The following is a 26198-nucleotide window of genomic DNA, read 5'->3' as shown; positions in this document are numbered from 1 at the left end:
AGCTTTGGCCAGCACCCCTCTCATGCCTCTGTAATTCCCTTTACTCCACTGGAATACTGATACATCTGACTTTAGCTTCTCCCTCTCAAATTGCAGGGTGAATTCTATCATATTATGATCACTGTCTCATAAGGGTTCCTTTACTTTAAGCTTCCTCATCAAATCTGGTTCATTACACAAAACCCATTCCAGAATAGCCTTTTTCCCTAGTGGGCTCAAGCACCACATTCTTTAAAAGGGCCATCTTGTCCGCAATCTACAAATCCTCTCTTGGAATCCAGCATCAACTTGATTTTCCCAATCTATCTGCATATTGAAATCTGACTATTGTCACTTTGCCCTTTGAGATGCCTTGTTTATCTCCCGTTGTAATTTGTTTTGTTAGTGATTTCCAATTTTCAATTCATCCTATCTTCCTGCAAATTGTCTACATTCCCTGCCTGTTCACGTGGCTGCATAAGTGGTTCTAAAATGTTCATATCCTGTCTACTTCCAACAACCAGTGTTTCAGCACATTCTAGGCATCCACCACTCTCTGTATAAAGAACCTGACTTGTACATTTTCTTTAAACTTTCCTACTTTCACCTTAAATCTACGTATGTCCTCCAATATTTGACATTTCCACCTGGTAAAAAACTCTGATTAGTTACCCGATCTTTACCTCTCATAATTTTATATACTCTTTATCATGTCGCCCCCTCAGCCACCAACACATCGAATACTCTCCAATCCATACAGCATCCTGGCGAATCTCTTATACATTCTCGGTCCAAAGTCCTTCCATTCTTCCTGCAGTGCAGAAACCAGAATGGGACAAAATACTCCAAATGTGGCCTAGCCAAAGTTTTGTGTAGCTACAACTGATTTGCCAACTTTAACTCAATACCCTGACCAATGAAGGCAAGCATAACCTACACCTATTTTATTACCCTAATCTCTTGTACTATCACTTTCTATGGATATGCTTTGTAGTTCTTCTTGTAAACTGGAGATTGGAAATTGCAGGCCTATACTAACTTGAAACAGGTGAGAGACTGTTTCATCCAGGACGCTCACTGCCCATAGATGAAGGTTACTTTCCTCATTCAACTTGGACTGTTTCCCATGGGATTGTTCTGATCCTTTGTGTCTCTCACTATACCTTTCAACTGGGCAGCCTTTACGATGCTCAGAACTCTTGAGAGAAAGGAGAATATTCATGCGATTAAAATTTTTTTATCAGATTCCAATGGCACTGTAGTGCAGTTGTTAGCACAATGCTTTACAGTGTAGACAACTGAGGTTCAGTTCCCGCCACTGCCTGTAAGGAGTTTGTATGTTCTCACTGTGACCGCGTGGGTTTCCTCCGGGTGCTCCAGTTTCCTCCCACAGTCCAAAGACGTACAGGTCGGTAGGTTAATTGGTCATTGTAAATTGTCCCATGATTAGGCTAGTGTTAAAAATTGGGCAATATGGCTTGAAGGGCTCAAAGGGCCTGTTCCGCGCTGTATCTCAATAAGTCGATAAATATGTTCTCTAAGACAATGTAAAAGTAACTTCTTTGGTGAAGGAGGAGCTAGCTGGCTGCTATGCTTGGACTTGTGTGATAGTTTTAGACATATTTTATGTTTTTTTCAGTAACCTTCCTCTAACTTACAAATTATTTCAAAGTTCTTGAATTTCTGACAAAGGTATGATGGTTTCTCTTTTCAGTACTTGAATAATGTGCTTAAGGAAAGAAAGAGTCCAGATTGGCAGATTCAAAAATTTCAGTTTATTCAGTATTACAGAAATGCCACAAAAGATAAATCCCCAACATAAAGTGAGTCAAAATCACAAATCAGAGCACCACATCTAAAACTTTGATTAATTTCCTATATTCAAAGGCCCAAGAAGTAAAGGATGAACTTTCCACTTTTCCCACAAACCCAAGTTACAGACTAACTTGACGTTTGCTGTGTATCAGTTAATTTCATGTTGCTTAACGATGTAAAATTGAGTAGAATTCCAAGATCAGGCAGAAAGTTAATCTAAACAAGTTAACCACTTCACTGAACAGGCTATGTGAATGAAGTATAAAAACTGGCAAGAGAGTCACCAGAGACATAACTGACAGTAGTTTATAACTGATTGATTGAAGATCCACTTCTGCTTGTAGAGGTCTGCTGCACTGAGCTCAGAATTACTGCTCTTTTTCCACCAGTTTCCATCTCACTGCCCCCTTTGAGGTAGCCAGACATACCACTACTTGCGCTGCTGAAATCCCCAAAACTTCCTGTAAAAGGGAGAGGAAAGGAAAAAGACACTTTAGAATATGGATCCTGAAATTGAGAAAACAATTGCAATGACATCAAGCAGGTCGCAATCTTAACAGAGAAAGACAGCCCCAAGTGCTTCAGGTAACTTTTAGTAAGCAAATGCTTGACTCTAAGATTTTATGTATACAGATATATCAAAGCATTTTGAAATGATAAATTTTACAGGAAAGAGAAAAAAGGTGGAAATGAAATTTTGAGAAAGAAATCACTGAAATGTAGGAACTACTTATCCATGAGTGGCATCCCATCAGTCATGGCTCAGGGTGTGCAGAGTCGTTTACAGAGATAGGGAAGATCAATGCTATGGAAAGATTTGAAGACTCAGATCCTAAAACTGAGGTATATCAGTTTAGGAGCCAATATTTATAGCATTTATCTGGCATTTATAGCGACAGGATTCGAGTACAGGAGCAGGGAGGTACGACTGCAGTTGTACAAGGCCTTGGTGAGACCACACCTGGAGTATTGCGTGCAGTTTTGGTCCCCTAATCTGAGGAAAACATCCTTGCCATAGAGGGAGTACAACGAAGGTTCACCAGATCGATTCCTGGGATGGCAGGACTTTCATATGAAGAAAGACTGGATGAACTGGGCTTGTACTCGTTGGAATTTAGAAGATTGACGGGGGGATCTGATTGAAACGTATAAGATCCTAAAGGGATTGGACAGGCTAGATGCAGGAAGATCGTTCCCGATGTTGGGGAAGTCCAAAACGAGGGGTCACAGTTTGAGGATAGATGGGAAGCCTTTTAGGACCGAGATTAGGAAAAACTTCTTCACACAGAGAGTGGTGAATCTGTGGAATTCTCTGCCACAGGAAACAGTTGAGGCCAGTTCATTGGCTATATTTAAGAGGGAGTTAGATATGGCCCTTGTGGCTACGGGGGTCAGGGGGTATGGAGGGAAGGCTGTGGCGGGGTTCTGAGTTGGATGATCAGCCATGATCATAATAAATGGTGGTGCAGGCTCGAAGGGCCGAATGGCCTACTCCTGCACCTATTTTCTATGTTTCTATAAGTCAGTGAGCACAAAAGATGATGGGGGGTAGAATAATTTATAAAATGGACAACATACATTCAGTGGCCTCTTTATTAGGCACACCTTGTACACCTGCTGGCTCATGCAAATATCTAATCAGTCAATTATGTGGCAGCAACTCAGTGCACAAAGGCATGCAGACATGTTCAAGAGGTTCAGTTGTTCAGATCAAACATCAGATGGGGGAAGAAATGTAACCGAAGTGACGTTGACCCAAATGATTGTTGGTGTCAGACGGGATAATTTGAGTATCTCAAGAACTGCTGGTCTCCTGGGATTTTCGTGCACAACAGTCTCTAGAGTTTACAGAGAATGGTACACAAAACAAGGACAATCAGTGAGTGGAAGTTCTGTGAGTGAAAAAGCCTTGTTGATGAGAGAAGTCAGAGGAGAAAGGCCAGACTGGTTGAAGCTGACAGGAAGACGACAGTAACTCAAATTACTACGTGTCACAACAGTGGTGTGCAGAAGAGCATCTGAAAGGCACATAATGGTTAAACCTTGAAGTGGATGTGCTACAGCAACAGAAGACCATGAGCAGGTACCTAATAAGAGTGGCCACTAAGACTACGGTAGCTTTGATTGAAAATAAACTTATTGCAGGAATTGTTAAAGACTTTCATGTGTTTCTAAAATGACTTCTACCATGACCTGTACTTTCTCCTCTACCACAGTCAATGGAGTTTTTGGCCGTAGTTCATCTATTTCCTGCATCTCTGCTCTCCATCCCTCACCTGTCAGACAGAGCAAGGACAGAGATCCTCTAGTCATTATCTTCCACCTCACCAGCTCAGTGTTTAACAGCTCATCCTTTACAATTTGCACCAGCTTCCACAATATTCCACAACTGGATACGTCCATACCTTCCCTGCCTTTCATCATGTAAACGAGACTGTTCCCTTTGTGATTCCCTGGGCAACTGTCTTCTATCCCAATGTCACTGCGTGTTTTGTGAAATTACAGGAGATGCTACACCTGTCCGTTCACCTCTTTCCTTCCCAGTGTCTGGGGATGCAAACAGTCCCTCAAGTTGGAGCAACAATTCACTTGCACTTCTTTCAATCTAGTGTCTTGCACTCAGTGTTCACAGTGTGGTTTCCTCCACCAGCTGCAGACGGAGTGACAACATTGCAGAGCACCAGGAGTGACCAAAGCTCCCTTTTGTTGCCTATTTAACTCTCCATCCATCTCCCACTCTGACCTCTGTCTGTGGCTTCAATTTCTAATATTCAATTTATAATATGCTGATATAAGGAGGACCAACATGCGCTTTGCAACTCATTTTCTGTCTGGGCCATGTTGCTGCCTTCTCCACTTGAAACTGAGTACGGCGACATAAGGGAACTTAATTCCTCTATTTGCACACTGATTTACCTCACTTTAAAAGTAGGCCTGGCCGACTGGACACGTCAGACAGCCTGACATTTCACACCTTGTCAAGCTCCTCTCTTTGTATTCTCACTCTCTAACTGCCCCGATTAACCCGTCGACTGGGTGACGCCAACAACTTATCTAAATAGCAATCTTGGCTTCCCCCTATCTGAGATACTCCCTTGGTCCTATTGACCTGTCCCCCACCTTCCTGGCAACTTAAAACTCTTACTTTCTTTCTTTCTCAGTTCTGATGAGCGACTTTTGACATGAAACATTGACTCTATTGCTCTTCCCTTGGATGCTACCTGGCCTGCTGCGTATTTCCAGTGTAATTTTTAAATTTCATATTTGTAGCATCTGCATTTTTTCACAGTATCAGAGGAATGCGATGCTCGGTTTTGGATGCTATCACTGAGATCATGATCATAGGTGAGAAATAGGCCTTTGCAGACTTTGGATTATAGGAAATAATCTGCCTACCAAATGAGAACAGGGAAGGACTATTCAAAGGTGAAGCATTGTTCAAGTTCAAGGTTATTGTCATTCAATCGTACACATGTATACCGCCAAACGAAACAGTACTCCTACCAAAGTGCACAACATGGTATATACAACTGGCACAGAACACATAAAGTAATATAGCCACAAATAAATTAACAAATAATAAGGGTGCATTGACAACACAAGTTAAAAAGTAAACAGTATAACGCTACTGGTGCTTCATGTGTGATGAGACCTGAGAGGTGGCAGGGAATTCATTCGTCTTATGGCCTGGGGTAAGAAGCTGTTTCCTATCATTGGACGATGATTAAACAAGCAATGGCATCTTTTGTTGCAGACAGGTAAAGAAAGGACAAAGAGGCATTGCTGACCATGGTCACAATCGTATGGGGTGTCAGGGTGTCATTCAACCCCAATTTAGGACGCAACGGGACATTTGAGGACTGAAGGCAACAGAAAGATGTCAAAGAGGGTGTTGATTTATAAGAAGGAAATGTTAAATGTGAGCCTTTTTTGGGAAGAGTAATTTTAGAGCATGTGAAAGGGAGAAGAGAGCAACAAAGGACAGTGAACCATTGATGATATCAATTCAGGAAAATCATTTGGAAAACATTCATAAGAAATACAATCACAGAAATGAGTACCACTGCTCTGAAAATGTACAACAGAATGATTTGTAAACAGAACAATGAGGTATCAAGACTTGGAGAAGAACGAAGAATATTTCCAGAATATTCCATTTTTCATTTTGCGTTTTGTGTTTTGGTCAGTAGTTAAAATCTCAAGCAAGGATTATACGTTCTCTTACCTTGCTGTGAAACTTGTTGGACGCTGAGGGTTTTGACGCCTTCTACCATCCTGTTGATAAAGGAAACACTTGTGTAACAACAGCCATTTCTAGGATGTTCAGAAATATATCTTTTTCAAGTTACCAAGGGTTTCCTTCTGAAAGCAGCAATGAGCTGCATGGGTGAAGTTGATGGGCACATTGACTCTGTCGAGCCTTGCCCGAGACACTGATTCTGTAAGTTCCAGTGCTGCTGGTGAACAGCAGTAGCCTCGTCAGTGTGCGCAGGGAGCTATTCGTCAGCCTGCTTATGTTGTACAATGCTTCATCCACTGCAGCATCAGGGGAGAGTTCACCTAGTGGTGACTGAATCACTGACTAGATGTTCATTCGGAGAGTGAGTCTGATGTATTTCTGGGGTCAGATGAAAACCAGCCTTTAAACAAAAGTAAGTGCCGCTCCCTGGACCAAATGCCCCATTAAAGACAAAGACTCTAGGAATGAAGAGTGCAATAAAGAGCCTGTACAGATTGTAATCTGCAAGTACGCAGGACTGTGGCATCAACCCAGTGTGATATCTGCAACTTGGAAAAGACCAAAGCCCTACCTGATTTCCTCTTGCGCCAGTAGTTTACTGTAGGTGTTAATTTCGATATCCAGAGCCAGCTTGACATTTATCAGCTCGTCGATTTCACGAGTTTGCTTGGCAATCTCCTGTTTTGCTTTCCTGATGGCTTCTTGCAGATCAACGATATTTTGTTTACTGTCTTTGAGAGACATCTCGCCACGTTCCTCTGCTTCAGCGATCGCAGCCTCCAGTTTCAAACGCTGAGTCACACAGAGGTTAGTGTGGACATTTTTGCAGATTATAACATGAAGCCTTGCCAACATCCCCACCCTGCTATCGGAAAGAGCCATACTGAGAGTAGAGTATTGCAGATTGGCTTAGGAGTAATCGAGTTCACCAGGGTTACAGTGGAAGGAACCAGCCAGGTTGTTACTACTGAAAGTTCCCCAGTGTATGATTTAGCTCAGATTGACCTGTGTTTCAGCTGTCTCTTGGTCATTTGCTTTGGGCTGGGAAGAGAAAAGTGCAGATGCAAGAGACGGCAGATGCTGCAGTCTGGAGTAAGAAAATAGCAGAACTACTGCAGAAGATCAGCGGGTGAAGTAGCATCCGTGAAGGCAAAAAGAATTATTGACCATTTGGGTCGTGTCGCTGCATTAGAACTCGGGACTTGAGAGGAAAGACATTTTGCTACCGTCGTTAGGCCGCAACCAAGATCTCTTGTTTGCTTTCACTTCCTGACTTACCTGCTGCTTCAGATACTCGATGTCCCCAGTCAGCTTACGGATGCGATTCTGCAGATCATTACACTCCGATTTGATCACTCGCACTTCTTCCGCATGACCTCCAGGCATTGTGCTGAGTTCCACCATCTGCAAGGAGACACTGGTAGACGTCAGTAAGGGTTTCTCCTCCCAGCACAGAGGTCAGAGCTATCAATGCACTTCTACGTGGGGCTGGAGCTGGAGCTCACCTTCGCCTTTTTCCAGTTCTCGGCATCATCACGGCATTTATCTGCCATACTTTGGTATTGGGCCTTGACTTCACTGATGATCTGGTCTATGTTCAGGTTGCGGCTAGTGTCCACCTGCACGCTGACAGCAGTGTTCTGAATCTGTGACTCCAGCTCACGGATTTCCTAAAGATGGGCAGAGCAAAACTAGTGTAAGGAGATGGAATTGAACAGCAAAAGGACCAGAAGGCTCTTGCACCATGTAGCATATTTACCTCTTGGAAGATTGTCTTCAGGAATTCAATTTCATCAGTCAGGCTTTCTAGTTTTGCTTCCAATTCCACCTTGTTCATGTAGGATTCATCAACATCCTGGAGAGAGTAGGGCACAAGGTTTGTAAATCTATTGAAGACCACTGATATGGTCCTGCAGAGAGCTAGAAAATAGTGCTCACCTTCTTCACCATGACAAACTCGTTTTCCATTTCAGTTCTCTTGTTAATTTCATCTTCGTATCTGAAATGAACCACTGACGTTACTGGCAATCCCTTGGAAATCAACATTTCTGTCCCATTTCTTCGACAGGGCCATGCTGGTTGTCGGAACTCCCTGCTCCCTGCTGCTTAGCCATGATTTCCTCACACTTCTATTTATCCCCGTGTGTGCACCGCTCTTCCTGACATTTGATTCCGCAAGACACAGCATCCCGCTACGCCAGACAGGTCGACCGTGCCGCGCCTCGACGGAATGAAACAACATACGCTGCCGTCCCTGAACTGACGGCTATTTCGGTGACTCCCTGAGCTCTGAGTGACACCTCTCTATCCAGACCTCAGTCTTAACGGAGCTCTCCCCGACGGGCACTTGCCCGACCCAGCTTCCAGACCTCCACTAGCTGCTGTTAGGTTACAAAGAAACCCAATGGAAAATAGCTGATTGTAACCGGGAATTGTTCGAACGTTTACCCCGCCCACGATTTGCCCGATTCCGCTCTTTTTTTTTCTCTGAACCAGTGAACAGATACGGGACGAGTTGGGAAATCCTGGTGGGAGACAGTACACTTACTTGCCCTTAAAGTCCTCAACTAGACCTTGCATCTGCACAAGGTCCGATTCGAACTTCAGCTTCTCCTGCCCAAGAGTTTCCAGTTGCCTCTTGAGGTTGTCAATGTAAGTTTGGAACATGTTATCGATGTTGGAGGTGTAGGTCCCCTGCCTCTTCAGAAGCTCCAGTTTGACCTTCAGCTGAGCATTTTGCTGTTCGAGAAGGCGAACCTGCGGGTGAGGAATGAACACACGCTTAGATTTTTGCATTGAGCTGGCGAGGAAGTGAAAAGAGACATTTGCACAATGCTGCCAAGACAGGCGCAGCAGCGGGTTACAGACAGAGCTGGATACGGTACGGTACCTGGTTTATGAAACTTGCGAACTGGTTGTTGAGCGTAGTCAGCTCCCTCGTTTCCTGCATACGAACTTGTTGCAGACTGGTGTCATTTTGTGGTAGTGGGGCGCTTAGATCAAGGGCCGGCATCATCGAACTAGAACTGAAATTTGACCTTAAACCTGAACCGTAACCTGAATTGTAGCCTGAACTAAGCTTGATCGATGAGCCAGAAAGCATACGTCTTGACCCTCCGATACCTGTTCCAATTCCAGCTCCAGACACACTCATCGCCTTTCTGCTACTAATTCTTCGCGACGACCCCACGGAGCCGGCAACACTAGACCGCATCGATGGGCCGCCTGAAAGCTGCGTGGTCTGTCTAAAGGACCTTTGGGTGTAAGGGACGCTCATGGTGAAATTAGAGTTTTGTTCTCTGGTTACGAGTTTGCTGGAGCGATCAGTCCCGATCTGAACTGCTGGCGCAGGTGAGAGCGGCTTTGAGCTGCTTTTATGAGCAGTGCGGATCTGGGCTTGGTCGGGGTGTCAGCTGACAGAAATGGGCATGGTGACATCGAGATAGAGGAGGAGCTCGGCACACCCTCTCCCATGGGTTCCAACCTGTCCGCTTGTGCACGGTAACCGCTCTCGGTGCCTCGGGCCAAACTGGCGTCAGCAAGAATGAGCGAGTCCGGGAAACAAGAAGAGCTCCCTCCAGTTGCTCAAGCAACGCCGATCAAGAGCGGAGAAACGACCATTAAGTGTCAGTTTGACTGCCCAACCCACCTGACCCACGGTGGTTGAGATACATTGTACAGGTAGGTGGTAGATTCAGAGTATCTCCAGCATTGCAAGGCATGCTGGGACATTTTGGAAGCAGCTCCCGGTTCCCGGTCATTTTACTTGCCCTCCGAATTCCCATACCGACCTGACTGCCCTGGACTCCTGAATTGCTAGGATCATGCTAGAGGAACAGCACCTCATATTCCCTATGGGTAGTTTAAAACCATAAGATATAGCAGCAGAATTAGGGAATTTGGCCCATCGAGTCTGCTCCGCCATGTCATCATGGCTGATCCAATTTTCCTCTCAGCCCCAGTCTCCTGCCCATCTGCCCCCAAATCCCTTCATGCTCTGACCAATCAAGAATCTATCAACCTCTGCCTTAAATATACGTAAACTCTTGGCCTCTACAGCTGTCTGTGGGAAAGAATTCCACAGATACACCACTCTAGTTAAAGAAATTCCTCCTCACCTCCATTCTAAAAGGACACCCCTCTATTCTGAGGCTGTGTCCTCTGGTCTTAGACTCTCCCATCATAGGAAACATACTCTCCACGTCCACTCTATCAAGGTCTTTCGCCATTTGATAGGTTTCAATGAGGTGACTCCTCGTTCTTCTGAATTCCAGTGAATACAGGCCCAGGCCATCAAACATTCTTCATATGACAAGCGTTTAATCCTGAAATCTTTTGTGTGAGCGATCTTTGCATCCTCTCAAGTTTCCGCACTTCCTTTCTAAGATAAGGGGCCCAAAACTGCTCGCAATATTCCAAGTGAGGCATCACCAGTGCTTTATAAGGTCTCAATATTACAACCTTGCTTTTATAATCTCGTCCTCTTGAAATGAATGCCAACATTGCATTTGCCTTCCTCACCACAGACTCAGCCTGCCAGTTACCCCTCAGGGAATCCTGCACAAGGACTCCCAAGTCCCTTTGCATCTCAGTTTTTTCTATTTTCTCCCCATTTAGAAAATAGTCAACCCTTTCATTTTTTCCTGCCAAAGTGCATGACCATACACTTCCCCAAACTGTGTTCCATCTGCCATTTCTTTGTCTATTCTCCTAATCTGTCTGTCCTTCTGTAGCCTCTCTACTTCCTCAAAACTTCACACATTTCATGCTCCCTGACACCTGGAACTTCCACCATACTGCCCTCCCCACCTCCCTTATTCGGTTCCATGTTTCACCTTCATCTCCTATCAGATCCCACCATCTGCAACCCTCTGTCATGTCCACATGTCTCCTCCCAGTCTCTGTCACTACAGGGTCACAATTCTACAGTATCATGGCTGCCTGATCTTGGCCTCAGCTCCACTTTCTCATCCTCTTCCCATCCCATATGTTTGACCGAGTCAGTGGATGCTGGAGCTGGTCTGCACTTCACATTCATCTCTTGCGCAGTGTCTACGTACCACGCAGCTCACTAGTCCTGGCAGTCTCCCTTTTGTAGCTGTTACGTAAGATGGAGCAGGCCACAGGATGTAGACAGTGGAAACAAAGGCCCTGCCAGAGAACCACCCTGATGGCGTTTTGGCTACTGATGTTTTCAAGGGCCCTTAAAACTTTCAGATATTGGTGGTAGTTAGGCATCTAAATAATTCAAAAGAATAAATGCTGTTCTGAAAATATATTTATTTCCTGTAGGATGTTCACTTTCTGTAAATGAATGAAAAAAAAAACAAATATTCACTAAAGTAAGCAAACTTGTCATTTTAATGAAGGGAAGCAGCACAATTAAAATGACTGCGGTCCTGCTAGGTGAAACCTCAATGCTAGTGTAGGCTGAAAGGCCAGAATAGCTTTGGAGTAAGGACTGGTGCATGTAGCCTTAGCTGGGGCCTATGAGTGTGCCCTTGACTACACCTTTGCTTGTGGAAAGTGGGAGGAATCAAAAGAGAAGTTATTAAGGAGTTTTCTACCAGGCCAGAGGTCTTCCAGGTTAGTGCATTATTCATGATACCGCACAAAGATGTTCACAATTCTTGCCTATTATATGCTATTGTCTTTGTCTCTCTGTGTCCATCAGAATTGTTGCCTTTTATTACCCTCTTGCTACAATTTGGAAAAGCTATGCCAATTGGCTAATGTAGCATATATCTTCCCTCACAAGCTTTCCCTGTGCTTTAATTACCGATTTGGCGAAGCAGTTGACTGAGGTCACAAGTTGAACATGCTTCATATTTGCCTCTATATGTGTTACAAAACTGTCTAATATGCCTCCAATGACATTTCTGCTTGGATTTGATCAAGGGCAGCTGATGTCCAATGGATCTAACAACAGATCTTGGAGAATTCCGAAAGTATGATTTTCTTCTTGTGCGAGCACAATGCCACTTTCTTTGTGGGAAGTAAAGACAATGTCTGGGTGTCTGTGTTTTCTCCAACCATGCTGAGCTGCTTGGCGTCAAATTCTCTTCAGATGCACAATGCAGCAGGTCCTCTCCAATTTGGTTTCATTTGGAAGCTAATAATAGTCATAGGCATAGTCATACTTTATTGATCGCAGGGGAAATTGGTTTTTGTTACAGTTGGACCATAAATAATAAATAGTAATAGAACCATAAATATTTAAATAGTAATATGTAAATTATGCCAGTAAATTATGAAATAAGTCCAGGACCAGCCTATTGGCTCAGTAGCTTCCAATATGAGCTGATGGTAGTACACGTGCAAGTTATTGGTTTGATATTGTCACATGTACTGAGAAGATATAGAGAAATGCTTTTGCTTTGCACGCCATCCAGACAGGGTATCCAAACGTAATAATTTCGAGGTAGTACAAAAGGAATACAGAATTGTTGAGGCGAACGGGTGAACCCAAATTCAAGGCACTGACACAGAGAGACAGAGTTGACACCGGCAGACAACAGCGTGGAAAGAAAATCTAGAATACACAATTGGAAGCGGCCTAGGACGTGAACTAGCACACTGGCTGAAGCAACGATCTGGCGATGAGTGGATGGAAAGCCGGGGTACTTATTCTGCAGGTTAGATGAGATTCAGGTACGCCGCAATCAGGAAGCCCGGGAGAACAAAAGGAACGCCACGCCCACCGTGCCGACACACAATCTCACACACACACACACACACACACACACAAACATACACAAACGCCAAGAACATTTACTTATTTCCTCCACTATCAACTCTGCTCTCAAACGCATCTCCCCCATTTCACGTACATCTGCTCTTACTCCATCCTCCCGCTACCCCACTAGGAATAGCGTTCCCCTGGTCCTCACCTACCACCCCGCCAGCCTCCAGGTCCAACATATTATTCTCCGTAACTTCCGCCAACTCGAACAGGATCCCACCACTAAGCACATCTTTCCCTCCCCGGCCTCTCTGCTTTCTGCAGAGATCGCTCCCTTCGTGACTCCCTTGTCCATTCGTCCCCCCCATCCTTCCCCACTGATCTCCCTCCTGGCACTTATCCTTGTAAGCGGAACAGGTGCTACACGTGTCCTTACACTTCCTCCCTTACCACCATTCAGGGCCACAGACAGTCCTTTCAGGTGAGGTGACACTTCACCTGTGAGTCGGCTGGGGTGATATACTGCATCCGGTGCTCCCGATGTGGCCTTCTATATATTGGCCAGACCCGACGCAGACTGGGACACCGCTTTGCTGAACACCTACGCTCTGTCTGCCAGAGAAAGCAGGATCTCCCAGTGGCCACACATTTTAATTCCACATCCCATTCCCATTCTGACATGTCTATCCACGGCCTCCTCTACTGTAAAGATGAAGCCACACTCAGGTTGGAGGAACAACACCTTACATTCCGTCTGGGCAGCCTCCAACCTGATGGCATGAACATCGACTTCTCTAACTTCCGCTAATGCCCCAACTCCCCCTCGTACCCCATCTGTTATTTATTTTTATACGCACATTCTTTCTCGCATGCTCCTTTTTCTCCCTCTGTCCCTCTCACTATACTCCTTGCCCATCCTCTGGTTTCCCCCACCCCTTGTCTTTCTCCCCGGACCTCCTGTCCCATGATCCTCTCATATCCATTTTGCCAATCAACTGTGCAGCTCTTGGCTCCATCCCTCCCCCTCCCACTTTCAAATCTCTTACTAACTCTTCCTTCAGTTAGTCCTGACGAAGGGTCTCGGCCTGAAATGTCGACTGCACCCCTTCCTAGAGATGCTGCCTGGCCTGCTGCGTTCACCAGCAACTTTGATGTGTGTTGCACACACACAAACACACACACACAGACGGGGAGCTGGAGAAACACGCGGGAAAAGGGAATTTGGAGAACATCAGGAATAAATAGAAGGGACGGCCGGGACCGTGACATGAATATTACAGAGCAAGTGCAATACAGGTTGACAAATCAGGTTCAAGGTTGACAATACATTTTCACCTAGCAAACACATGGAATTTGTACACATTTATTGTATGTATTTTGCCAATCTCAATAATGAAAGTATTGTTGTTGACATTTAGATAGCAGTGGCACTTTATTTTCTATGCTTAATTCAGAAGATGAAACCAGGCTTAGGATATTGTTGGGAAATCAGTAGTGTGTAGTTGGAGATTTTGGTACAAGGCCCTAGAATCACTATCCTGGTTTTCTCAAGGCATCAGCTTTATTTGTGCTCAGGATTATGCACGTTACTTCATGATCTGCAGTATTTCATCTCTTGCTGTCAAGTTGCATAATCCATGGTGAGATTCCAACAGATGATCTGTTTGCCCTCAAAAAGCCACTTACACTGCCATTAGTGAATTATTGGCAGAGAAGATCACAGAGAAGCTGATGGTGGGGGACGATCAGCTGCATATATAGCTTTAACCATGCTCAAGATGGCAACTACTAACTTGCCAAGCTCACCTACTTCTGGCTTAGCCATCGATCCTCAGCAAATTGCTGAGAACAGAACCTTACATTAATGACAGCAGGGATATTGACTCCCTCCTTCACGCCCAAGGACAAAGCTGGGAACTGGGCCATGTATGCAGCTGGATGTGGGCAGGAAACATCGATATGAACATGGTCCTGCAACGTGCAGTCAGAAAATGGCCGGGAGGTAAATGGGTGAATGGGGTATGATTAAGCACCTGGCCAGAATCGAGTTTATAAATATGGCTGAGGTATGACTCAGAGAGGCACCAAATGTGCAAGCTGGAGCAGAGTTAGATGTGCAATAGCTACTCCAGTTAAAAGCAATCGTATGCAACTTCCACTCTGTGTACTTTACTAAATTTAGGGCACTGGAACCTTTGATAATGCTGCAGTCACATCCCAATAATGTGTTTGATCTTTCAATGACTTCAAGAAGTGGGGTGGAGAACACACCCATGTCTATCAATGGTGCTGTAGTGGAGATGGTTGGGAGTTTCAAATGACCAGGTGTTCTTATCACCGACAATTTGTCTTGGCTCAGCTACGTGGATGATACAGCCAAGAAAGCACATTAGTGCCTCTACTTCCTCAGAATTCTAAGGAACCTCAGCATGTCCCTGATGACCCTCACCAATTTGCACAGATTCTGTATGTAAGCCCCCCTGGCAAGCCTTAGGGTCGCTCAACTTTCTGTCATCTCGGGAAACAGCCCTCGGCCCCGCCAAACTGGGTAATTAAGTTTTCGTGGATGCTGTGTGATGTACCCCACCCCGCCAAATAACAGACAATACACCATATATGATAAAATGAATGACAGTTTATAGAGATTACTGGAACTATATAATGAATAGACATAAAATATAAAAAGGAAATAAAAGGCGCCACACTTATCAAAGTTCAATCTCTTCATGCACAAACAGTTGGAGCTCTAGTAACGATCCTCTCTTCACCATTCGTTCCCCTCTGACCACTCCGACGTGCCGCCTGGGACCAACCACGGTGGTCGACCAGACGCTCCACACGAGTCTGTCGCCGTCTCCTCTCCTCACCGAAGACCCCCGACCTTGGACTCCTGCTCGGGTCCGACCCCGTTAGCCAGCTCACAGCAGATTGTCCATCCTCTCTGTGTCCATCGCGCCTTCTCCCCAAAAACCCACGCATCATAATAACTTACAGACACACTAGAAAGAATAACGTGGATGCCCACTGGTTCATTTGTTCTCTTATCAACATGATAACCCAAACAAGCTGTGAGCGAGAGAACTTTCTCAGCATTTAACATAACAAAGAAGCCATTTTAATTATAACATAACAAAGAAGCCATAAAAGAAGACATAAAAGAAGAAACCCCTTACATATAAAACATACTATCTGGATGCTCTGAGTTATCAAGAATCTATGAACCCCCACCTTAAATACACCTGATGACCTGGCCTCCACAGCCAATTATGGCAACAAATTCCACAGATTCACCACCCCCTGGCTATAGAAATCTCTCCTAATCTTCATTCTAAATGGACGTCCCTCTATCCTGAGTGTATACCCTCTGCTCTGAGACTCACGCACTATGGGAGGCTACTTTTGATATCGTTTTTGATATTGTTGGCTAGCTTACCTTTGTAGCTCATTTTTTAGCTCCTTATGGCTATTTTAGTTGCCTTCTGTTGATTTCTGAAAGCTTCCCACTCCTCAAGTTTCCCACTAATTTTCCTTCTATTATATGCCCTGTGTTTTGCTCTTATGTCGGCCTTGACTTCTCTTGTCAGCCACTTGCCTTTAGAATATTTCTTCTTTGGGATGTATCTGTCCTGTATCTTCCAAATTGCTCCCAGAGGCTCTAACCATTGTTGCTCTGCCGTCATCCCTGCTAATGTTTCCTTCCGATCAGCTTTGGCCAGCACCCCTCTCATGCCTCTGTAATTCCCTTTACTCCACTGGAATACTGATACATCTGACTTTAGCTTCTCCCTCTCAAATTGCAGGGTGAATTCTATCATATTATGATCACTGTCTCATAAGGGTTCCTTTACTTTAAGCTTCCTCATCAAATCTGGTTCATTACACAAAACCCATTCCAGAATAGCCTTTTTCCCTAGTGGGCTCAAGCACCACATTCTTTAAAAGGGCCATCTTGTCCGCAATCTACAAATCCTCTCTTGGAATCCAGCATCAACTTGATTTTCCCAATCTATCTGCATATTGAAATCTGACTATTGTCACTTTGCCCTTTGAGATGCCTTGTTTATCTCCCGTTGTAATTTGTTTTGTTAGTGATTTCCAATTTTCAATTCATCCTATCTTCCTGCAAATTGTCTACATTCCCTGCCTGTTCACGTGGCTGCATAAGTGGTTCTAAAATGTTCATATCCTGTCTACTTCCAACAACCAGTGTTTCAGCACATTCTAGGCATCCACCACTCTCTGTATAAAGAACCTGACTTGTACATTTTCTTTAAACTTTCCTACTTTCACCTTAAATCTACGTATGTCCTCCAATATTTGACATTTCCACCTGGTAAAAAACTCTGATTAGTTACCCGATCTTTACCTCTCATAATTTTATATACTCTTTATCATGTCGCCCCCTCAGCCACCAACACATCGAATACTCTCCAATCCATACAGCATCCTGGCGAATCTCTTATACATTCTCGGTCCAAAGTCCTTCCATTCTTCCTGCAGTGCAGAAACCAGAATGGGACAAAATACTCCAAATGTGGCCTAGCCAAAGTTTTGTGTAGCTACAACTGATTTGCCAACTTTAACTCAATACCCTGACCAATGAAGGCAAGCATAACCTACACCTATTTTATTACCCTAATCTCTTGTACTATCACTTTCTATGGATATGCTTTGTAGTTCTTCTTGTAAACTGGAGATTGGAAATTGCAGGCCTATACTAACTTGAAACAGGTGAGAGACTGTTTCATCCAGGACGCTCACTGCCCATAGATGAAGGTTACTTTCCTCATTCAACTTGGACTGTTTCCCATGGGATTGTTCTGATCCTTTGTGTCTCTCACTATACCTTTCAACTGGGCAGCCTTTACGATGCTCAGAACTCTTGAGAGAAAGGAGAATATTCATGCGATTAAAATTTTTTTATCAGATTCCAATGGCACTGTAGTGCAGTTGTTAGCACAATGCTTTACAGTGTAGACAACTGAGGTTCAGTTCCCGCCACTGCCTGTAAGGAGTTTGTATGTTCTCACTGTGACCGCGTGGGTTTCCTCCGGGTGCTCCAGTTTCCTCCCACAGTCCAAAGACGTACAGGTCGGTAGGTTAATTGGTCATTGTAAATTGTCCCATGATTAGGCTAGTGTTAAAAATTGGGCAATATGGCTTGAAGGGCTCAAAGGGCCTGTTCCGCGCTGTATCTCAATAAGTCGATAAATATGTTCTCTAAGACAATGTAAAAGTAACTTCTTTGGTGAAGGAGGAGCTAGCTGGCTGCTATGCTTGGACTTGTGTGATAGTTTTAGACATATTTTATGTTTTTTTCAGTAACCTTCCTCTAACTTACAAATTATTTCAAAGTTCTTGAATTTCTGACAAAGGTATGATGGTTTCTCTTTTCAGTACTTGAATAATGTGCTTAAGGAAAGAAAGAGTCCAGATTGGCAGATTCAAAAATTTCAGTTTATTCAGTATTACAGAAATGCCACAAAAGATAAATCCCCAACATAAAGTGAGTCAAAATCACAAATCAGAGCACCACATCTAAAACTTTGATTAATTTCCTATATTCAAAGGCCCAAGAAGTAAAGGATGAACTTTCCACTTTTCCCACAAACCCAAGTTACAGACTAACTTGACGTTTGCTGTGTATCAGTTAATTTCATGTTGCTTAACGATGTAAAATTGAGTAGAATTCCAAGATCAGGCAGAAAGTTAATCTAAACAAGTTAACCACTTCACTGAACAGGCTATGTGAATGAAGTATAAAAACTGGCAAGAGAGTCACCAGAGACATAACTGACAGTAGTTTATAACTGATTGATTGAAGATCCACTTCTGCTTGTAGAGGTCTGCTGCACTGAGCTCAGAATTACTGCTCTTTTTCCACCAGTTTCCATCTCACTGCCCCCTTTGAGGTAGCCAGACATACCACTACTTGCGCTGCTGAAATCCCCAAAACTTCCTGTAAAAGGGAGAGGAAAGGAAAAAGACACTTTAGAATATGGATCCTGAAATTGAGAAAACAATTGCAATGACATCAAGCAGGTCGCAATCTTAACAGAGAAAGACAGCCCCAAGTGCTTCAGGTAACTTTTAGTAAGCAAATGCTTGACTCTAAGATTTTATGTATACAGATATATCAAAGCATTTTGAAATGATAAATTTTACAGGAAAGAGAAAAAAGGTGGAAATGAAATTTTGAGAAAGAAATCACTGAAATGTAGGAACTACTTATCCATGAGTGGCATCCCATCAGTCATGGCTCAGGGTGTGCAGAGTCGTTTACAGAGATAGGGAAGATCAATGCTATGGAAAGATTTGAAGACTCAGATCCTAAAACTGAGGTATATCAGTTTAGGAGCCAATATTTATAGCATTTATCTGGCATTTATAGCGACAGGATTCGAGTACAGGAGCAGGGAGGTACGACTGCAGTTGTACAAGGCCTTGGTGAGACCACACCTGGAGTATTGCGTGCAGTTTTGGTCCCCTAATCTGAGGAAAACATCCTTGCCATAGAGGGAGTACAACGAAGGTTCACCAGATCGATTCCTGGGATGGCAGGACTTTCATATGAAGAAAGACTGGATGAACTGGGCTTGTACTCGTTGGAATTTAGAAGATTGACGGGGGGATCTGATTGAAACGTATAAGATCCTAAAGGGATTGGACAGGCTAGATGCAGGAAGATCGTTCCCGATGTTGGGGAAGTCCAAAACGAGGGGTCACAGTTTGAGGATAGATGGGAAGCCTTTTAGGACCGAGATTAGGAAAAACTTCTTCACACAGAGAGTGGTGAATCTGTGGAATTCTCTGCCACAGGAAACAGTTGAGGCCAGTTCATTGGCTATATTTAAGAGGGAGTTAGATATGGCCCTTGTGGCTACGGGGGTCAGGGGGTATGGAGGGAAGGCTGTGGCGGGGTTCTGAGTTGGATGATCAGCCATGATCATAATAAATGGTGGTGCAGGCTCGAAGGGCCGAATGGCCTACTCCTGCACCTATTTTCTATGTTTCTATAAGTCAGTGAGCACAAAAGATGATGGGGGGTAGAATAATTTATAAAATGGACAACATACATTCAGTGGCCTCTTTATTAGGCACACCTTGTACACCTGCTGGCTCATGCAAATATCTAATCAGTCAATTATGTGGCAGCAACTCAGTGCACAAAGGCATGCAGACATGTTCAAGAGGTTCAGTTGTTCAGATCAAACATCAGATGGGGGAAGAAATGTAACCGAAGTGACGTTGACCCAAATGATTGTTGGTGTCAGACGGGATAATTTGAGTATCTCAAGAACTGCTGGTCTCCTGGGATTTTCGTGCACAACAGTCTCTAGAGTTTACAGAGAATGGTACACAAAACAAGGACAATCAGTGAGTGGAAGTTCTGTGAGTGAAAAAGCCTTGTTGATGAGAGAAGTCAGAGGAGAAAGGCCAGACTGGTTGAAGCTGACAGGAAGACGACAGTAACTCAAATTACTACGTGTCACAACAGTGGTGTGCAGAAGAGCATCTGAAAGGCACATAATGGTTAAACCTTGAAGTGGATGTGCTACAGCAACAGAAGACCATGAGCAGGTACCTAATAAGAGTGGCCACTAAGACTACGGTAGCTTTGATTGAAAATAAACTTATTGCAGGAATTGTTAAAGACTTTCATGTGTTTCTAAAATGACTTCTACCATGACCTGTACTTTCTCCTCTACCACAGTCAATGGAGTTTTTGGCCGTAGTTCATCTATTTCCTGCATCTCTGCTCTCCATCCCTCACCTGTCAGACAGAGCAAGGACAGAGATCCTCTAGTCATTATCTTCCACCTCACCAGCTCAGTGTTTAACAGCTCATCCTTTACAATTTGCACCAGCTTCCACAATATTCCACAACTGGATACGTCCATACCTTCCCTGCCTTTCATCATGTAAACGAGACTGTTCCCTTTGTGATTCCCTGGGCAACTGTCTTCTATCCCAATGTCACTGCGTGTTTTGTGAAATTACAGGAGATGCTACACCTGTCCGTTCACCTCTTTCCTTCCCAGTGTCTGGGGATGCAAACAGTCCCTCAAGTTGGAGCAACAATTCACTTGCACTTCTTTCAATCTAGTGTCTTGCACTCAGTGTTCACAGTGTGGTTTCCTCCACCAGCTGCAGACGGAGTGACAACATTGCAGAGCACCAGGAGTGACCAAAGCTCCCTTTTGTTGCCTATTTAACTCTCCATCCATCTCCCACTCTGACCTCTGTCTGTGGCTTCAATTTCTAATATTCAATTTATAATATGCTGATATAAGGAGGACCAACATGCGCTTTGCAACTCATTTTCTGTCTGGGCCATGTTGCTGCCTTCTCCACTTGAAACTGAGTACGGCGACATAAGGGAACTTAATTCCTCTATTTGCACACTGATTTACCTCACTTTAAAAGTAGGCCTGGCCGACTGGACACGTCAGACAGCCTGACATTTCACACCTTGTCAAGCTCCTCTCTTTGTATTCTCACTCTCTAACTGCCCCGATTAACCCGTCGACTGGGTGACGCCAACAACTTATCTAAATAGCAATCTTGGCTTCCCCCTATCTGAGATACTCCCTTGGTCCTATTGACCTGTCCCCCACCTTCCTGGCAACTTAAAACTCTTACTTTCTTTCTTTCTCAGTTCTGATGAGCGACTTTTGACATGAAACATTGACTCTATTGCTCTTCCCTTGGATGCTACCTGGCCTGCTGCGTATTTCCAGTGTAATTTTTAAATTTCATATTTGTAGCATCTGCATTTTTTCACAGTATCAGAGGAATGCGATGCTCGGTTTTGGATGCTATCACTGAGATCATGATCATAGGTGAGAAATAGGCCTTTGCAGACTTTGGATTATAGGAAATAATCTGCCTACCAAATGAGAACAGGGAAGGACTATTCAAAGGTGAAGCATTGTTCAAGTTCAAGGTTATTGTCATTCAATCGTACACATGTATACCGCCAAACGAAACAGTACTCCTCCAGACCAAAGTGCACAACATGGTATATACAACTGGCACAGAACACATAAAGTAATATAGCCACAAATAAATTAACAAATAATAAGGGTGCATTGACAACACAAGTTAAAAAGTAAACAGTATAACGCTACTGGTGCTTCATGTGTGATGAGACCTGAGAGGTGGCAGGGAATTCATTCGTCTTATGGCCTGGGGTAAGAAGCTGTTTCCTATCATTGGACGATGATTAAACAAGCAATGGCATCTTTTGTTGCAGACAGGTAAAGAAAGGACAAAGAGGCATTGCTGACCATGGTCACAATCGTATGGGGTGTCAGGGTGTCATTCAACCCCAATTTAGGACGCAACGGGACATTTGAGGACTGAAGGCAACAGAAAGATGTCAAAGAGGGTGTTGATTTATAAGAAGGAAATGTTAAATGTGAGCCTTTTTTGGGAAGAGTAATTTTAGAGCATGTGAAAGGGAGAAGAGAGCAACAAAGGACAGTGAACCATTGATGATATCAATTCAGGAAAATCATTTGGAAAACATTCATAAGAAATACAATCACAGAAATGAGTACCACTGCTCTGAAAATGTACAACAGAATGATTTGTAAACAGAACAATGAGGTATCAAGACTTGGAGAAGAATGAAGAATATTTCCAGAATATTCCATTTTTCATTTTGCGTTTTGTGTTTTGGTCAGTAGTTAAAATCTCAAGCAAGGATTATACGTTCTCTTACCTTGCTGTGAAACTTGTTGGACGCTGAGGGTTTTGACGCCTTCTACCATCCTGTTGATAAAGGAAACACTTGTGTAACAACAGCCATTTCTAGGATGTTCAGAAATATATCTTTTTCAAGTTACCAAGGGTTTCCTTCTGAAAGCAGCAATGAGCTGCATGGGTGAAGTTGATGGGCACATTGACTCTGTCGAGCCTTGCCCGAGACACTGATTCTGTAAGTTCCAGTGCTGCTGGTGAACAGCAGTAGCCTCGTCAGTGTGCGCAGGGAGCTATTCGTCAGCCTGCTTATGTTGTACAATGCTTCATCCACTGCAGCATCAGGGGAGAGTTCACCTAGTGGTGACTGAATCACTGACTAGATGTTCATTCGGAGAGTGAGTCTGATGTATTTCTGGGGTCAGATGAAAACCAGCCTTTAAACAAAAGTAAGTGCCGCTCCCTGGACCAAATGCCCCATTAAAGACAAAGACTCTAGGAATGAAGAGTGCAATAAAGAGCCTGTACAGATTGTAATCTGCAAGTACGCAGGACTGTGGCATCAACCCAGTGTGATATCTGCAACTTGGAAAAGACCAAAGCCCTACCTGATTTCCTCTTGCGCCAGTAGTTTACTGTAGGTGTTAATTTCGATATCCAGAGCCAGCTTGACATTTATCAGCTCGTCGATTTCACGAGTTTGCTTGGCAATCTCCTGTTTTGCTTTCCTGATGGCTTCTTGCAGATCAACGATATTTTGTTTACTGTCTTTGAGAGACATCTCGCCACGTTCCTCTGCTTCAGCGATCGCAGCCTCCAGTTTCAAACGCTGAGTCACACAGAGGTTAGTGTGGACATTTTTGCAGATTATAACATGAAGCCTTGCCAACATCCCCACCCTGCTATCGGAAAGAGCCATACTGAGAGTAGAGTATTGCAGATTGGCTTAGGAGTAATCGAGTTCACCAGGGTTACAGTGGAAGGAACCAGCCAGGTTGTTACTACTGAAAGTTCCCCAGTGTATGATTTAGCTCAGATTGACCTGTGTTTCAGCTGTCTCTTGGTCATTTGCTTTGGGCTGGGAAGAGAAAAGTGCAGATGCAAGAGACGGCAGATGCTGCAGTCTGGAGTAAGAAAATAGCAGAACTACTGCAGAAGATCAGCGGGTGAAGTAGCATCCGTGAAGGCAAAAAGAATTATTGACCATTTGGGTCGTGTCGCTGCATTAGAACTCGGGACTTGAGAGGAAAGACATTTTGCTACCGTCGTTAGGCCGCAACCAAGATCTCTTGTTTGCTTTCACTTCCTGACTTACCTGCTGCTTCAGATACTCGATGTCCCCAGTCAGCTTACGGATGCGATTCTGCAGATCATTACACTCCGATTTGATCACTCGCACTTCTTCCGCATGACCTCCAGGCATTGTGCTGAGTTCCACCATCTGCAAGGAGACACTGGTAGACGTCAGTAAGGGTTTCTCCTCCCAGCACAGAGGTCAGAGCTATCAATGCACTTCTACGTGGGGCTGGAGCTGGAGCTCACCTTCGCCTTTTTCCAGTTCTCGGCATCATCACGGCATTTATCTGCCATACTTTGGTATTGGGCCTTGACTTCACTGATGATCTGGTCTATGTTCAGGTTGCGGCTAGTGTCCACCTGCACGCTGACAGCAGTGTTCTGAATCTGTGACTCCAGCTCACGGATTTCCTAAAGATGGGCAGAGCAAAACTAGTGTAAGGAGATGGAATTGAACAGCAAAAGGACCAGAAGGCTCTTGCACCATGTAGCATATTTACCTCTTGGAAGATTGTCTTCAGGAATTCAATTTCATCAGTCAGGCTTTCTAGTTTTGCTTCCAATTCCACCTTGTTCATGTAGGATTCATCAACATCCTGGAGAGAGTAGGGCACAAGGTTTGTAAATCTATTGAAGACCACTGATATGGTCCTGCAGAGAGCTAGAAAATAGTGCTCACCTTCTTCACCATGACAAACTCGTTTTCCATTTCAGTTCTCTTGTTAATTTCATCTTCGTATCTGAAATGAACCACTGACGTTACTGGCAATCCCTTGGAAATCAACATTTCTGTCCCATTTCTTCGACAGGGCCATGCTGGTTGTCGGAACTCCCTGCTCCCTGCTGCTTAGCCATGATTTCCTCACACTTCTATTTATCCCCGTGTGTGCACCGCTCTTCCTGACATTTGATTCCGCAAGACACAGCATCCCGCTACGCCAGACAGGTCGACCGTGCCGCGCCTCGACGGAATGAAACAACATACGCTGCCGTCCCTGAACTGACGGCTATTTCGGTGACTCCCTGAGCTCTGAGTGACACCTCTCTATCCAGACCTCAGTCTTAACGGAGCTCTCCCCGACGGGCACTTGCCCGACCCAGCTTCCAGACCTCCACTAGCTGCTGTTAGGTTACAAAGAAACCCAGTGGAAAATAGCTGATTGTAACCGGGAATTGTTCGAACGTTTACCCCGCCCACGATTTGCCCGATTCCGCTCTTTTTTTCTCTCTGAACCAGTGAACAGATACGGGACGAGTTGGGAAATCCTGGTGGGAGACAGTACACTTACTTGCCCTTAAAGTCCTCAACTAGACCTTGCATCTGCACAAGGTCCGATTCGAACTTCAGCTTCTCCTGCCCAAGAGTTTCCAGTTGCCTCTTGAGGTTGTCAATGTAAGTTTGGAACATGTTATCGATGTTGGAGGTGTAGGTCCCCTGCCTCTTCAGAAGCTCCAGTTTGACCTTCAGCTGAGCATTTTGCTGTTCGAGAAGGCGAACCTGCGGGTGAGGAATGAACACACGCTTAGATTTTTGCATTGAGCTGGCGAGGAAGTGAAAAGAGACATTTGCACAATGCTGCCAAGACAGGCGCAGCAGCGGGTTACAGACAGAGCTGGATACGGTACGGTACCTGGTTTATGAAACTTGCGAACTGGTTGTTGAGCGTAGTCAGCTCCCTCGTTTCCTGCATACGAACTTGTTGCAGACTGGTGTCATTTTGTGGTAGTGGGGCGCTTAGATCAAGGGCCGGCATCATCGAACTAGAACTGAAATTTGACCTTAAACCTGAACCGTAACCTGAATTGTAGCCTGAACTAAGCTTGATCGATGAGCCAGAAAGCATACGTCTTGACCCTCCGATACCTGTTCCAATTCCAGCTCCAGACACACTCATCGCCTTTCTGCTACTAATTCTTCGCGACGACCCCACGGAGCCGGCAACACTAGACCGCATCGATGGGCCGCCTGAAAGCTGCGTGGTCTGTCTAAAGGACTTTTGGGTGTAAGAGACGCTCATGGTGAAATTAGAGTTTTGTTCTCTGGTTACGAGTTTGCTGGAGCGATCAGTCCCGATCTGAACTGCTGGCGCAGGTGAGAGCGGCTTTGAGCTGCTTTTATGAGCAGTGCGGATCTGGGCTTGGTCGGGGTGTCAGCTGACAGAAATGGGCATGGTGACATCGAGATAGAGGAGGAGCTCGGCACACCCTCTCCCATGGGTTCCAACCTGTCCGCTTGTGCACGGTAACCGCTCTCGGTGCCTCGGGCCAAACTGGCGTCAGCAAGAATGAGCGAGTCCGGGAAACAAGAAGAGCTCCCTCCAGTTGCTCAAGCAACGCCGATCAAGTGCATTAAAAGACTGTGGACTGCTGTGCCCACTTGACCGGTGTTTGATATTTATCGTACAGAGAAGTGGGCTGAGCAGCAGACGAGCGATCCTTTGTGGATTGAAATTTCTTTTGGCCAGTGTTACAAATTAAGCA

At 44.6% G+C, this 26198-nt stretch overlaps 2 protein-coding genes across 2 annotated transcripts; both read right to left on the bottom strand.

The window, feature by feature from the left end:
• Positions 1-1715: 1715 nt before the first annotated feature.
• Positions 1716-9404, bottom strand: LOC134340080 (keratin, type II cytoskeletal 8-like). Its single transcript, XM_063036909.1, has 9 exons — positions 8925-9404; positions 8583-8791; positions 7973-8033; positions 7794-7889; positions 7540-7704; positions 7313-7438; positions 6606-6826; positions 6020-6069; positions 1716-2255 (listed from the first exon to the last, which is right to left on the bottom strand). Exons 1-9 carry the CDS (start codon positions 9309-9311, stop codon positions 2101-2103), a joined length of 1470 nt encoding a protein of 489 aa, XP_062892979.1. The 5' UTR covers positions 9312-9404; the 3' UTR covers positions 1716-2100.
• An 8731-nt stretch (positions 9405-18135) lies between these two features.
• Positions 18136-25816, bottom strand: LOC134340085 (keratin, type II cytoskeletal 8-like). Its single transcript, XM_063036913.1, has 9 exons — positions 25349-25816; positions 25007-25215; positions 24397-24457; positions 24218-24313; positions 23964-24128; positions 23737-23862; positions 23030-23250; positions 22444-22493; positions 18136-18675 (listed from the first exon to the last, which is right to left on the bottom strand). Exons 1-9 carry the CDS (start codon positions 25733-25735, stop codon positions 18521-18523), a joined length of 1470 nt encoding a protein of 489 aa, XP_062892983.1. The 5' UTR covers positions 25736-25816; the 3' UTR covers positions 18136-18520.
• Positions 25817-26198: the final 382 nt, after the last annotated feature.

This window comes from Mobula hypostoma, chromosome X1, assembly GCF_963921235.1.
Source record: "Mobula hypostoma chromosome X1, sMobHyp1.1, whole genome shotgun sequence".
NCBI lineage: Eukaryota > Metazoa > Chordata > Chondrichthyes > Myliobatiformes > Myliobatidae > Mobula > Mobula hypostoma.
The sequence above is the reverse complement of the archived record's forward strand: the minus strand, read 5'-3'. Positions and strand labels throughout refer to the sequence as shown.